General features: G+C 32.8%; 1 protein-coding gene across 3 annotated transcripts; it reads right to left on the minus strand.

The window, feature by feature from the left end:
• Positions 1–10: 10 nt before the first annotated feature.
• On the minus strand, positions 11–10771 carry LOC140062697 (uncharacterized). 3 transcript variants are annotated; one of them, XR_011847522.1, is made up of 5 exons: positions 10289–10771; positions 6110–9017; positions 2294–4852; positions 1762–1905; positions 11–392 (listed from the first exon to the last, which is right to left on the minus strand). XR_011847522.1 is itself a non-coding variant. In XM_072109005.1 (3 exons), the coding sequence occupies exons 2-3, from the start codon at positions 8948–8950 to the stop codon at positions 4802–4804; spliced, it is 2892 nt and encodes a 963-aa protein (XP_071965106.1). In that variant the 5' UTR covers positions 8951–9017; positions 10289–10771; the 3' UTR covers positions 2125–4801. The 3 variants fall into 3 exon arrangements, 1 of the variants encoding a protein (XP_071965106.1); XR_011847521.1 differs by lacking the exon at positions 11–392 and having other exon boundaries at positions 1328–1905; XM_072109005.1 differs by lacking the exons at positions 11–392; positions 1762–1905 and having other exon boundaries at positions 2125–4852.
• Between the last annotated feature and the right edge of the window lie 5062 nt (positions 10772–15833).

The raw sequence follows: 15833 nt of genomic DNA on the forward strand, positions 1-15833 counted from the left end.
TCCACCACGCTGCTGAACTTTCATAATCTTCTAAAGGAGTGTTTGTTACCTCACACCATTTACTATTAACATCACTGACTTTCGCCTGAACTGTGTTTGTTTCTATTCCGATTGTACTAGGCTCTTCTGGCCGAAAATCTTTGTCTTGAAAACGCCTGCAAGTCGACGTTTTTCCTGCACCATGATCACCCAGAATAAGAACCTTGGTTCTGTTAAATGGTACTTTTCCTCTTTCTTGAGCAGTTTTGTAAACTTCTTTAATCTCAGTATCGTCTGCTAAAACTCGCATATTAAAACTTCGCTTGAAAGACTCAGCACATCCTCTCAAGTAATTCAATTGGTTTTGCTCCATCTCATTGGACTATCTCTAACTTGTCTGAGTAGCATCAAATCTTGTATTATATAAAATAATGTCAATATTAACATTAACAACTAAAAAGAAATTGATATTGAAATTACAAACTGGTTTGATATTTGGTCAAGAAAAGTAAAAAATGAGAAAAACAAAAAATATGCACAACTTAATACAAATTACTTCTTAGAATTTTACCAACAAATTTACAATTATATAAATGGAATATTAAGAACACAAAAAAATGTGAGTTATGTGATGTAACTGAGGATGAAAAGCACATGTTTTTCAAATGTAAAAGCAATATCTTATTATGGAAAAAAATCAATAAAATATTTAAAAAGTTAGATAATAGTAGCGGTTCTTTTGAAGTGTTTTGTTTTTGGGTCTGAATGCAACATAAAAAATAAGTTATACTCAATTGCTCTATTATAAAATAAAAATATTGCCAGAATTAAATAAGTCAGTCTGTAAAATCTCATGGATAATGTTTAAAAATATACTTACACAAGAGTATACCATGAATGTATTTTATTAATTTTTTATTTTGAAGGTTACTGTAAATAAAGTAATTTGTACAAAAATGTAAAAAGAGCAAATAAAACAGAAAAAAAGAAAAAAACAATAAAAAGAAGTGTAAAAAAAAATAGCATGGTAAATGCTATACTCTACAAGCAACTGGTTATTGAGTTGCCTTTGATTTTCCATATTTATTGATATTGTTTTCAGTTTATATGTAATGTAAATGTGTAAATGATATCTTGCAGAGTTTTTTTAAGATGTAAGGGAAAACTTTATGTCTATGAATGAAAATAGATAATATGCAAACATAATAAAATTGTTTATTTATGTTTTGAAATGAAATAAAGGTGAGTGAACCTCACAAAAGAGAAAAAAACAACAACTAATGTTATTAGTCAAATTAGTTAACACTAGATGTTAACACAGTAATTTCAGCGTTAACGAACTGGCGATTTCAAATGTAGGCCTACTGTACGTACAGCAGGACTGTAATACATTGTCCTTGACAGAAACGAATAAATAGATACGATTATTTATGTAGTCAACTAAAATTAGCATCTTGGGAATTACTTCCGAAAAAGAAACTTGTCACACAAAATTATTTTTGTGTGTGTTTTGTATGCAACATTAGAGATGGGGAAGAGGATGGTTACAAAGAGGACCAATTTTTAAATATATGCTTTATCCACTCAGTAACGAAATATTTTGTCAATTTGTATTGGCCTATAAATAATATACCAATACAGTAAAACATTTGGGATTTAATACTTTGTGTTAACATGTCACTACCATAGTCGACTGAAATAGTAAAGTACGTGTAATGATACACCTCTACGATGTTTATATTTTTTTAAATTATTACCCAAAGGGCCAATAAATTTACCTACCTGTGTTAAAACAAATAATTATACTAGGAGAGACTGAGACATCGGAATGTTCCATTCATCGGAAATCAAAACATTTGTATAAACGTATATCGGCCTGTCTTCAACATTATGATTCTGTACTCGAGCCGTTCAACCGGTGTTCAGCTATTAAAACAATTATCGCAGAAGGGGAAGGAGATAGGTTAATGCGAAGCATCTTCGTATTATTGTGTGTGGGTATTTTTCAAGATGGACCATCCATCCATTGGGACAGTGTATACCACGATCGGAAAACACCCCTATTTGGGGCAAATCGTTGAACCTAAATTCATTTTAATTGTCAATAACTAATTATCTAACTCACTTTAATTAGTAAACAGAGTTACATCAGGTGGTTAAAATCAGTACCGAATGTACGAACCAACTTTATATACCATCGAGTAAACATTCTAGAAGTAACGCGCGATTTACCGAATTTTGCCCTTACGTCAATGTATTTATAGATTAGTAGTTTCTAAATCTGATCGAAAATCCGGTGATATTTCATACTTACCCTGTTACTTTTGACAGTATTGTATTGTCCAGTTAGCTCTCGATCTGTATTTGAATAATTTTGCTTGAACTGGTACTGGTTGTAATGTGATATAGTATTCAAAATCGATTGCTTCTTTAAGTTTAAAGAGCTATTGGAAACGATGGTGTAGAGTCTTTTGATTTCCGCTCCAGTATACTATTATATAAATAATTTATATACATTATATACATACACAATTGTCAACAGGTACCTCAAGTCAACAGAACAAAGAACAGTCTTTACACTGCTTTGATTTTATTGAATTCTGCAATGAGAATTGCTTCTCTGTCAATAAAGCTAATAAAAGCTTAAGTTTTAGTTTCAATTTAGTTTCAGTTTCAAAGCATTTCAAATACTGTACATTAAAGATAAATATACAAATGCTTGTATGGATAAGAGCGAAGCTCGTTTACCGGCCACTAATTAGTTAAGTACATTACAAACAACATGAAGACAGGACAAAGGTACAATACATAACAAGGCATGTGAAACCTTAAACTATTGGAATAACTAATATATTTAAAAAAAATAATAATGTTAAATTACTGAAGTAAGTTTAACAGAAAGATTATATATATATTTACTGGTATTATATACCACTGTGGGTATCAGCCACTGATACCCACAGCATTGTCATTTTTTCAGTAATTTGCCTTTGGATTTATATTTCGCCAATGAGCTATGCTCGACGCGATTATGAGATCATGTTCCGAATATGAGCACTGTTTCTATAATTTACAGTATGATTTATATACAATTTACACAGTGCTACGCAACATCATTGATTTACATATACACAATATTATTTAAAAAACCGTTGCGAATTAAAGTTGGAATTTATTCTGACTTGTTAAGCCTCCACTGATTGTGAGGGCGTTTGTTGTATGAGAGAATGTATCTGGTGGGTGAAAATCTGTGATAATACCATACATGGCTCTGTGGTCTAGTGGTATGATACTCGCCCTGTAAGCGAGAGGTTGCAGGTTCGAATCCAGCCAGAGACATTTTTTCATACAACTAAAAAATATGGAACTGAAAAAAATGACAATGCTGTGGGTATCAGTGGCTGGATCTCAATGGAGATACAAAAATAAAAAGCGAAAAGCTAAATCAAAACGATAAAGTAAACAGCCAAAAAGTTAGCAGAGCTTTCGGGCAACACTAGCCCTTCATCAGTGCAAGTGAAGGAATTTGAATAACGTCAGAGTATAAAGTGTGGAAATATATATATATATACTGTAAGTATATAGAACAGTGCTCATATTCGGAACATATTCGATCTCATAAACGCGTCGAGCATAGCTCATTTTTAAGTAACAACAATAAATAAGTATACAACAAAGTTCAAAATAGTGAATTTAAAAATAATCTTTAGAAACTAGGCTTTAACCATTGTTGCCTCATCTATACAATATTAAAAAATGGAATCTTATACACAGACAATTATTGTTGAATGTATTGTTATCCAACGCTATCCAATAAGCATGAAGTAGAGCGTACAGAAAACCATAAATGGCAATAGCAGCAATGCTTAGTTATACCAGGGATATTCCAAATAATTCCTCCAGGGTTATATAAATAATCTGGTGGAATGCTTTGTATCCGTTGAACTGGGTACACATCTGCGGGTTTAATTAAAGCCAGGAAGTACATACCATGCTGCAGGCTAATGTACTTATTGGCATCTAAAGATCAATAATAACAAAATGAAAGTGTGGAAATATGTAGACAACCTCACACTTGGTGAAAATAGGACTAGTGGTGATACATCGATTCAAACTAGTTTAGACACTCTGTTTGAATGGAGCATTAATAATAAACTTAAACTAAATACAAATAAATGCCTTGCAATGCATATCAATTTTCGTAAACGTATATCCCCCTATCCTGATTTGCATATATCTAATCACTCTTTTGCTATAGTACAGGAAGTTAAATTGTTAGGTGTAATCTTTCAAAAGTAGATAGAATTTGTATTCAAGCTAACAAGAAAATGTGTATGATACGCAAGTTGAAAGAAGCAGGTATTAATAGTAATGAACTTATTTCTGTTTACAAGGGTTATTTAATACCGGTGCTTGAGTATGCAGCCCCTTTGTGGCATGCTGGTCTTACGCATGTGAATCAGGTGGAAAAGATTCAGAAGCGTGTCTGCAAAATTGTGTTGGGCAAAGAGTACACTACAACATTCTCAATGTCAACATGCATCAATAGATTGTAACCATCAGAATTGTCGCGTTTCGTTGATCTGCTTTCAGATTTTCTGATATACACTATTGGCATTGAGGAGGTAGTTTTACTTTCATGTAAGAATGTCACTCTTGAATAAATCGTTTAATGCAGCAGCGGCAACTTTAAGCAAATTAATGTCTTTCTCTAACATTATACAACTTGCCGCATGTATGAGATAGGTATGTGTATATGCAATCGTCATTTAGTGACAGGTACCAGCAAGCCATCTAAATATAATTAATTGTTGGCAACTTCTCAAATAGCAACTTGTCTAGTGGTTATCGGTCTACTGCATGTAAAACTAAACTGTAAAATTAAAGCATTTTAAAATCAAGTTAGGTTAAAATAAGTATATTTACAGTGCATGTAATTTGTTCACGCGAATCCAACGTTTCAAAGAGAAAAAATCGCCTACTCTCTTTTCCACTACATGAACGAATAGCTGCGACGTTCATGTTCTTCTCGCGTGGTTGCTGAGCTTTTCGATTTGCTCATGAAAGCGTCATAGGTCATGTCCTGATCTCTGATTAGTTGCGCAATATTTCGCTTCGCAAAAAGTTGAAACAATTCGAACTAGTAAATTTCGCTGCAGCAAAAATCAAGGAACTAGAATTCGTCGCAGAAAGGGAGTATGACAAACAAAAACTCGAATACGCATGCGTAGAGCATAATTCAATTCAATTCAATTCAATTAAAACTTTATTATCCCCATGGGGAAACTCTGTTGGCCTTTTCAAAAGTACAGTACATACAAATATAAAATGGATACAGTACATAAAATATAAATACGATAAAAAAAGACGCTTTCGATTCGCGCGAACAAATTCGCCTAGTGGAAAATCAGCTTTAGACAATTATAATAAAGAGAACGGAACCATTAGGAAACTATTATCATCGCGAAAGCTATTTATTTTGGGTTTTGGGACTAATGTATAGGTCCATGCTGCTCGACCCAAAGTACGTCTGTGAAAAGAGACGAAGACTCACGGTTAAACGATTTTGGATTCTCATCCTTTGATTGGTTGACGCAAATCAACACACTGCGGAAAAAAATGTTCTCACGTGTCGTGAAGTCACGTGTCTCTGAGGATGTTCAATACACGGGAAAATAATGTATCAAAACGAGCGGCGTTTTTTTTGTAAGAAATATTTCTTCTTTATCACCAATCAACAGTAGGGTTGTATTTCTGATACGTTTACGTTTACGTTTACGTTTACTCGACAATATTAATGTATTTAAATGTCAAGTACATCAATATAATTTTAAAATGTTATGGAATAATTACGTAAATGTTGGTTTCACCATACAGTATAAAAATAGTGAAACTGCATCGTGCATTGTAATTATGTTATGTTAATACGAGTGAAAACGTTGCTGAAACTAAAAACGTTGCTATGTTTTTCAAAAAATTTCCTTTCCCGTAAAATGTGGCCTACTGTTTGTAAAACACAATTTGCAATGCTACTAATATGTCTGTTTTCACTTAGCAAACAAAAAACAGACTTACATTAACGGTGTTACATCTTACTACAGAGAACAAAAATCAAAATAAATATATTTACCTCTGGTTTACGATACACTTTGTGATGTGCATCTACTCTGTATTCATTCAATGCAGAGACATCGTTACTTAATGTAATAAGATTCACCAAACACATTGTTCCATCCAAAGAACTACATCTTTCACACACTGGACCACAAATATACTGATCATGAAAGTAATCCGGATTAAAAGTCTGTTCGATTATTCCTTCAATCGAATTAAGAATTGTCTGTAAGATATTAACTGACTGACTCGGAATTTCTTTAGACACTGACAGTTTGATCAGATTTCTATCATAAAAGAAAATACTGCCAGAAGAAACTGTGTCAGTGTTTATTTGAAAAAAGCAGGTGTCACTTGCTCTGAATCGTGCACAGTTATAATAAATATTATTCCAATCAAATACTTGGCAGCATTTTGCAATAAGTCGAAGAAATACAAACTCCAGTAACATTTCACCAAAATCGAAATAAAAAATATCAGAAGTACAATCAATATACTCAAATTCACGTTGTTGTAAATCAATTTTGGGCAATTTGCAAGGAAGACAAAATGTTCCAACTTGATCAACTTGATTAGTTATTGTAAGTGGAAACATCAACTGTGTTCCAACCAAGTACCGAATCACATAAGGATAAACTCTCCAAATTCCTTTCATTCGGCAAATGTGTTCCAATAGTCTACTGTCTACAATCCCTGTTTCTTGTAATCGCTGCCAAAGATCAGATAAAGCTCTGTTTCTTTTGTGTGGTTCAGGTACATTCACTAATAATTTCAGAATGTCTATTAATATCTGAGGATCACAAACAACATAATTCTGAAGTAGTTCATCAAATTCATTGTATATGATATCTCCCGATTTTTCAAAGAAATTTAGAAGTTGACGCACCTCAAATTTCACAAAAATTGTGCTTGCTGTTAACATTAATTCATCTTCAATTTCTTTTATACTCACAATAATGAAATTTCTATGACGAAATCCATTTAACGTTTCTTTAAACAATAGGTATTTGACATAAAACATTTCGCAAACGTATTTAAATTTTATAATTTCGTTATATATATTTTGTCGTAAGATGTTAAGCTCCGTATCAACATTGAATGAGTTTTCAATAAAAAAGCAAAGTCGTCCACTTGGATGAAAAGCAAGTAATTTAGAAAACCTTTTGTAAAGATGTGCATTTACACATCTCTCAAAGGTGGAAAACGCCTTTTCATCACGTACACTTCCTCTTCTTGTTCCTACAAGAAACACTACAGCATTCTCAATATCAACATGCATAGCAATAGATTGTAACCAGAATTGTAGCCGTTTAATGTGTCTATGAGGATTAGAAATCGCCTCTACAGCGTTGAAAACAACCAAATATACGCCTTGCTTTGGCATAAACAGATGATGCGTATTATAGTACATGTCTTGTCCTGCAAAATCCCATAAACTAAGTCTGGCGTCAATGTAACATTCGTTTCGTAGATCTGCTTTCATTGAATTTCTGATATGTACTATAGGTATTGATGATGTAGTTTTTACTTTGACATAAGATAATATCTCGTAGATAAAAAACCCAGTAATTGGGGCATAAAATAAAATCAAGTCAAATATATACTGTGAATTGGAATGGTTATGACCATCTCTTAAATTAAACACATTTCCAAATCTCCAACCACATACTTCTGCTAAACATATTCCAACAATAAACCCTGTTGATTTCTTTAAAATGTAATTTCCAGGTGTATAGCCATAAGCTACCATCTTTCTTCCTAATATAACCCCACACATTATGGAAAAGACTATTGCAATGAAACAAAATAAAATACATATTTCAACAAAATTGTTCCTTCCTAAGTATATTGCTGTAATGATACAAATTATGTTAATCATTAACAGAATAATCAACTTCCTTCGACTTAATGAAAATATGTGTGTGTTAATGCTCCTAAAAATTACAATTATAATAACTGCCGAAAATACGAATTTAAAATAATATAATATATTATAAAGAAATGATAGTTTTTTAAAAAAACTTTCAATAGAAATATCAGTCTTATTTGGGTGTACCATAAAGCACAATGCTACACAGATACCAGTCCTTCCACCTGTACTCATAAGCACACCAATAAGGAACGAACCAACTCCATAAATGCAAACATCTATCACCGCAGATACATACATCCATATTGACTCTATGCTTTGTAAGTTTAAAAAATGTTCATTTAATTGTGTAGCGCTATCTAATATTACCATAAATATAGCATATCCACAACCAAATCGATATGCACTGTGGACATCACATATTGACATAACACAAACAATGTACAACCACACGACTGGACCAAACCCGAATGTAAATCCACCAAAACAAAGTATAGTCATGAAAGGAACAATATACAACATTAAATAACATGTGTCCTCCAGTAATTTTTGCATTAATACTTGTGGATTATTTTTGGACCGACCACGAGAATTTGATACCTTATTTTTGCTCTGTTTAAGGACACGTGATACAGTCCACCACGCTGCTGAACTTTCATAATCTTCTAGTGGAGTACTGGTCACTTCACACCATTTACTATTAACATCACTGACTTTCGCCTGTACTGTGTTTGTTTCAATTCCGATTGTACTAGGCTCTTCTGGTCGAAAATCCTTTCCTTGTAAACGCCTGCAAGTCGAGGTTTTTCCAGCACCATGATCACCCAGAATAAGTACCTTAGTTCTGTTAAAAGGTACTTTTCCCTTTTCTTGAGCTGTTTTGTAAGCTTCTTTAATCTCAGTATCGTCTGCTAAAACTCGCATGTTAAAACTTCGCTGAAACGACTCAGCATATCCTTTCAAGTAAGCCACCCCCTTTTCATCCATTTTGCTAGTTATTTCCTGTTTGATATTTATTTATCTAAGAAAGGTTCCTCTCCTGCCTTGTATTTTTCTATAACAAGAACATATGTTAATAAAGCATTCAAATGGAAAGTGTCAAGACATAGTAATATAAAATTAAAACTAGCCTAAAGCGAAAAGGATATATTAAAAATAAGTACAAAAAGGTTTTGTATTATTATATATATGTTTTTAGTTTATAGGGCAACACTACAAATGATGCTAATTAATGCATGTCTACATTAGTTATTGTGTGGGAAGGATCTTGCTTCTTTTGGATGATAGTGCTCATTCTGGCATTAGAACAGGTAACCGTCTAAAGGTTTGCCAGTAGAGTACATTAGGTTTTAAAAATAAATGCCTAAAAAATAAACAAAGAATTAACCCGCTAAGATTATGGTGATGTTAAGAAATGAACATTTTAAGAAATGAATATGATAAAATATGATTTATGACACGGAAAATTAAATTGAATAACGATGACGTTTTTGGTTAATCGTGATGTTTATCTTTATTTTATTTTTTTTTTTAATTTATTTTTTTTAAAACCATATTTAATGAGGGTGATCCATCCAGCTATTGCTGATCATTAGGGACCCTCAGAGGTTCACAAGACAAACATATACACAAGATGCTCTACATAAACAAAGTCTTATTACAAGTCTTTGGGAGTGGAGTAATTTGGTCCTTAGAAAAAATCCTGACATGTGACGGGAATTGAACCCAGGACCCTTGGAGCCACAACCAATATAACCTCAATGAAACGTGTCTGTTTACATTGTGTTGCGCGTTAACAATAATCCAATGTCTAAAGTACATACATTATTTGTACTGGTGACGAGTATAAAAAAACAAACCTACCATTAGACAATTCAATCTATAAATATAGGCAGTAGGTATTCTTTGTCCATCGTTGTTTAATACTAAATTTTTACATTTGTTTTTTTTTCTATAACATTGAGTAAACATTGTATAAATATATAAGCCCAAATCACCATCATATTATATTTCCCCCTTAATTATAGGTAGATCTTTAGTCTGTAAGAGATCTCTTAGGTCGACTACTACAGTACATCTGTTTACTCCTAAACTGTGGAACAATCTTCGTAATTCAATTCAAATGAACAATCTATTGAAGTTGTCAAAACTTAAAAAACCCACCATTTTGTTCTTTGTAATTCAATCTGTTTCCCATCTTTATTTTTAAGCGCTTTGAGACAATTGTTAAAACCGCTATATACATTTGACAACATCAACATGCAAGGAATCAAAGTTACTTCTTGAAATGGATAAGTTTAAAGTATAAATTGATTGTAATCTTACCCAGGCTTACTCAGTAGCCTTAATATCCATTAAGTGATCAGTACAATTTATTTCCTTAATGCCGGATATAATCGAGGACTCGGAGCAACACGTACCGTTTAAGAACTTAGGTTAATTACTATCTTCTATGTCCAAACAATAGATCGAAACTGATCTGCTTAAAATCTTGAACGTCATACTTTATCGATACTTAATCAATCTTCCTCTCTCTATTTGGAATACTGGGGCAAACAGTGATCCATTTGTAGATACACAACCAACAAATGTACAACAAGTAACGTACCGCACTAACTATTGAATCAAACCAATGTATTTCCTGGTTCGTCAACCCCTGACATTAATCTTTAAATGACAAAAGCATACATTATAAAAACCATACAAACATACTATTATACATTATAATATTATTAATATAAAGGCTCAATAGCACTGTAGAAGAAGGAACGAAATACATTTGTCATCAGCAAACAGACGGAAATCAGATGATACTTATAAGTATTTTTTGAGAGATAAAAGAACCTGAAGAAACAAATTGACTTCTCTAATCAGAACGATCATCAATATTCAAAATTAATCATTATCAAAAAACTCGTGAATGTCCAAAAAAAAAACAGTTCTTGTCCGCTTGCTTTTGTTTTCCGTACTCCGTCTTGAATCTTCTGGAAGGTCTTGTTGTTCTATTATTATTATTATTGTAAATTATCGGCTGTCTTCATCCAATAGTTATAGACATAAAATCTGCTATCTACTTGGTTCACTCTGGTTAAAAAATTGTTGCTTCTCTAAATTGCTTGTTTTCGTGTAAAATAAATGTCAGCTTGTCTTCGTGTAAAATAAATTTCTGCTTGTCTTCGTGTAAAATAAATTTCTGCTTGTCTTCGTGTAAAAGACATTTCTGGTTTTCTCCTATCAAACAAATATCTGGTTGTCTTCTTTGTCTTCGTCTCTTGTTCTATTTCAAGAAATTATTTCTTGCTTTTATTTTCTGCTTCTTGTCTTGTTAATTCTGGTTTGCTCACTCTGTTTCTTATAAAATTGCACCATGTAATATAATGTGTTGAGGTTTAACCTAATTAAAGACTGTACTCGCTTGACTGCAGTAACACATATATTGTTTATTCAATAATACTTGATACAATAATAATTCAGGATAATATAACTCAGGATAGTATTCAGAATAATGCAACTAAGGAACAGAGGATAAAGTGATTCTGTCAGTAAGATGTGAGTGTAGATGTGCTTCTGAAGAAATGTCGGTAAGGTGTGTCTGGAGGCTCCTGGAACTTGGGGGTATATCGGCTTCAGTTCATTATCATATGTCATTACGTCATCTCTGAGACTATGATTGGTCCTAAATTGGTCCAGAGACTTTTTGGAAGTATTGATTAATTGTATATTAAAGTATTTCAATGACGGATATCATTGTCAAATCTGTACATAAATAGTGTCAATCTCTCCTGGTTTACCGATGGGAAAGGTCATAAAGTTAAGCTGTTTCTTTAGGGACCCATTAATTATGGACTAAATGGAATTTTAAAACATCTGGATAAACTCCCCACTGGACCTTATAATATACAACTGATACAGAAGATACACTGTTTTATTGTTTGATGATCGTTGTTGGTTTACTGCAGGTAAAACGGAACTGAAAAAAAAACAAAGCGTTTAAAATTAAAATAATCCGCAAATGATTTATCTTTGTATACACACATTGGAATATGGCCGCGTTACATATTACTATGACTATGTGGCTATCTGGCCTCTCATGGAGACTTTGGAGTGAAATTATAAAAGCAAACATTATAGTAGGCCTAATATAAAAAAACAAGCATAAGGTAAATAGTTACATCTGGTTTACGATAAACTTTGTGGTATTCATCCACTCTGTATTCATTCAATGCAGAAGCATCTTTGCTTATTCCAACAAGATTCACCAAACACATCGTTCCATCCAATGAACTACATCTTTCACACACTGGACCAAATAGATACTGATCATGAAAGTAATCCGGATTAAACGTCTGTAAGATTATTTCTTCAATGAAAGTGTGCATTTTCTGTAAGATATTTACTGACTGACTCGGGATTTCTTTAGACACTGACAGCTTGATGATATGTCTATCGTATAAGAAAATACTATCGGATGAAACTGTTTCAGTGTTTATTTGAAAAAAAAAATGTTTCACTTGCTCTGAACCGTGCATAAATATTATTCCAATCAAACACATTGCAGCATTTTGCAATAAGTCGAAGAAATACAAATTCCTTTAACATTTCACCAAAATCGAAATAAAATATATCAGAAGTACGATCAACATAATCAAATTCACGTTGTTGTAACTCAATTTTTGGCAATTTGCAAGGAAGACAAAATGTTCCAACTTGATCAACCTGATTAGTTATTGTAAGTGGAAACATAAGATGTGTTCCCACCAAGTACCGAATCACATAAGGATACACTCTCCAAATTCCTTTCATTCGGCAGATATGTTCAAAAAGTCTACTGTCAACAATTCCAGTTTCCAGCAATCTCTGCCAAAGATCAGACACGAGTCTGTTTCTTTTGTGTGGTTCTGGAACATTCACCAATAATTTCAGAATGTCTATTAATACCTGAGGATCACAAACAACATATTTCTGAAGTAGTTCATCAAGTTCATTGTATATGATATCTCCAGATTTATCAAAGAAATTCAGAAGTTGACGCACCTCATATTTCACAAAGATTTTGCTTGTTAAACTTAATTCATTTTCAATATCGTTTACACTCGTAATAATACACTGTCTTTGTCGAAATTCATTTAAAGTGTTTTTAAATAACAGGTCTTTTACAGAAAACATTTCGCAAAAGTATTTCAATCTTGTTACTTCATTATATATCCTTTCTCGTAAGATGTTAAGCTCATTATCAACGTTAAATGAGTTTTCAATAAAAAAGCAAAGTCGTCCACTTGGATGAAAAGCAAGTAATCTTAAAAACCTTTTGTAAAGATGTGCATTTACACATCTCTCAAAGGTGGAAAACGCATTTTCATTACGTACACTTCCTCTTCTTGTTCCTACAAGAAACACTACAACATTCTCAATATCAACATGCATAGCAATAGATTGTAACCAGAATTGTAACCGTTTAATATGTCTATGAGGATTAGAAATCGCTGCTACAGCATTGAAAACAACCAAGTATACGCCTTGCTTTGGCATAAAAAGATGGTGTGTATTATAGTACATTTCTTGTCCTGCAAAATCCCATAAACTTAGTCTGGCATCAATGTAACATTCGTTTCGTAGATCTGCTTTCATTGATTTTCTGATATGCACTACTGGTATTGATGACGTAGATTTTACTTTCATGTAAGAATGACACTCGTAGATAATAAACCCCAAAATTGGTGCAGCAAATGACAACACTTTAAGCAAATATTTTGAAAGGTTATAGTCTTTCTCTACGTTAGTTAGATGGTCCAAATTGTCAAATTTCCAACCACACATTTTGCCAATATAAACCCCAGAAATAAACCAGATAGCCTTTTTAAAAAGGTAGTGTTCAGGGAAATAGTCATACGCCACAAATTTCCTTTCTATAAAAACTCCACAAATTATAAAAAACACCAATGAAATAAAGCAAAAAAATGTAAATATGTCAACAAAATTATGGCTTCCAAAATATATTGCTGTTGTTATAAGCATTATATTTAGTATAAATACAAGGACCAACTTTCTTCGACTAAGTGAAAATATTTTGGTATGCACAATTCTAAAAATAACCATTAAAATAACGGCAGCAATCACAAACTCAATGTATATTATATTGTAAATGAATGATATTTTTTCTAAAAAAACTTCAATAGAAATAATATGCTGTTTTGGATGTACCATGAGACAAAAAGCTAAACAAATACCAGTCCTACCACCTGCACTCATAAGCACACCAACAAGGAACGAACCCAACCCATACAAGCACGACCATAACAACAGTCATATAAAGCCATATATTTAGCTCAACGACAGGTTGCTGAGCAAATTTTTCATTCAATTGTGTAGCACTGTCTATGAATACCATACATATTGCGTACCCACATCCAAAGCGATAGGCGGTGTGAACACCAACAATTCTTGAAAGATAAATAATGTATAGCCATGCAACTGGTCCGAACCCGAAAGAAAGTCCACCAAACCAGAAAATTATAGTCATAGGAATAAACTGAAACAGCAGGTAAGTTATGTCCTCAAATATTTTTCGGATCGACACATTTACATCATTATCAGGTTTATTAAGTGCTGTTGGTAGCTTATCTTTGCTCTGTTTAAGAACACGCGATACTGTCCACCACGCTGCTGAACTTTCATAGTCTTCTAAAGGAGTGTTTGTTACTTCACACCATTTACTATTAACATCACTGACTTTCGACTGTACTGTGTTTGTTTCTATTCCGATTGTATTAGGCTCTTCTGGCCGAAAATCTTTGTCTCGAAAACGCCTACAAGTCGACGTTTTTCCGGCACCATGATCACCAAGAATAAGAACCTTGGTTCTGTTAAATGGTACTTTTCCTCTTTCTTGAGCAGTTTTATAAGCTTCTTTAATCTCATTATCGTCTGCTAAAACTCGCATGTTAAAACTTCGCTTGAAAGACTCAGCAAATCCTCTCAAATAATTCAAATGGTTTTTATCCATCTCATGGGACTATCTTTAACTTGGCTGAGTAGCATCAAATCTTGTGCTATATAAAATAATGTCAATATTAACATATTTTAACAACAACTAACATGTTATTGGTCACAATTTCGACATATCTGATCAAGAATCCGGTGATATTTCATACTTACTCTGTTACTTATGACAGTATTGTATTGTCCAGTAGCTCTCGATCTGTATTTGAATAATTTTGCTTGAACTGGTACTATTTTTCATTAAAAAAATAATATATATGGACTGTCAAGGACTCAAACATACACTATAATATTAAATGGAAAATGTTAAAACAATGTTAAGCTTACTCAAATGTAACTAAGCGATGTAATTTGTGTCTATATGAAAAATACATTACCATATGTTATCCTAAACTAGGCTAAAAAATGAACTGGTATCTACTTGTAGACATGGAAAGACATTTCTAATTAATAACACAAAAAGAACCACAAACAATAGGCAATTATAAACAATTAAACAATTCGACTTGCTGCCCATAGATGTTATGTAACCCTGTAGAGCTGTGTCAGTTATTGTTGTACTTTTGACCTGACGAGTGTGTTAGCTTGGCTAGCATTATGAAACAAATTTGTAGTCAATTAAGTACCATGAAGCATAGAGATCACTATAATATCTCTATGCATGAAGTAACCAAGTTTAATTTTTATTTGTATTTATATATATATATAAATCATACTGTAAGTTATAGAAACAGTGCTCATATTCGGATCTCATAATCGCGTCGAGCATAGCTCATTGGCGAAAGCTCCGTATTTTTTAGTTGTATGAAAATATGTCTCTGGCGGGATTCGAACCTGCAACATCTCGCTTACAGGGCGAGTATCATACCAC

This window comes from Antedon mediterranea, chromosome 11 (genome assembly GCF_964355755.1).
Source record: "Antedon mediterranea chromosome 11, ecAntMedi1.1, whole genome shotgun sequence".
Lineage (NCBI taxonomy): Eukaryota > Metazoa > Echinodermata > Crinoidea > Comatulida > Antedonidae > Antedon > Antedon mediterranea.

What these genes read in the sequence shown, in the direction of transcription:
- LOC140062697 (XM_072109005.1), bottom strand. Translation starts at nt 8,950, where the DNA reads ATGGATGAAAAGGGGGTGGCTTACTTGAAAGGATATGCTGAGTCGTTT. An exon ending in AAGTGTATCGTAAACCAGAG is followed by an intron (nt 4,853 to 6,109) that starts GTAAATATATTT and finishes TTAATTTTACAG; the next exon opens with TTTAGTTTTACATGCAGTAG.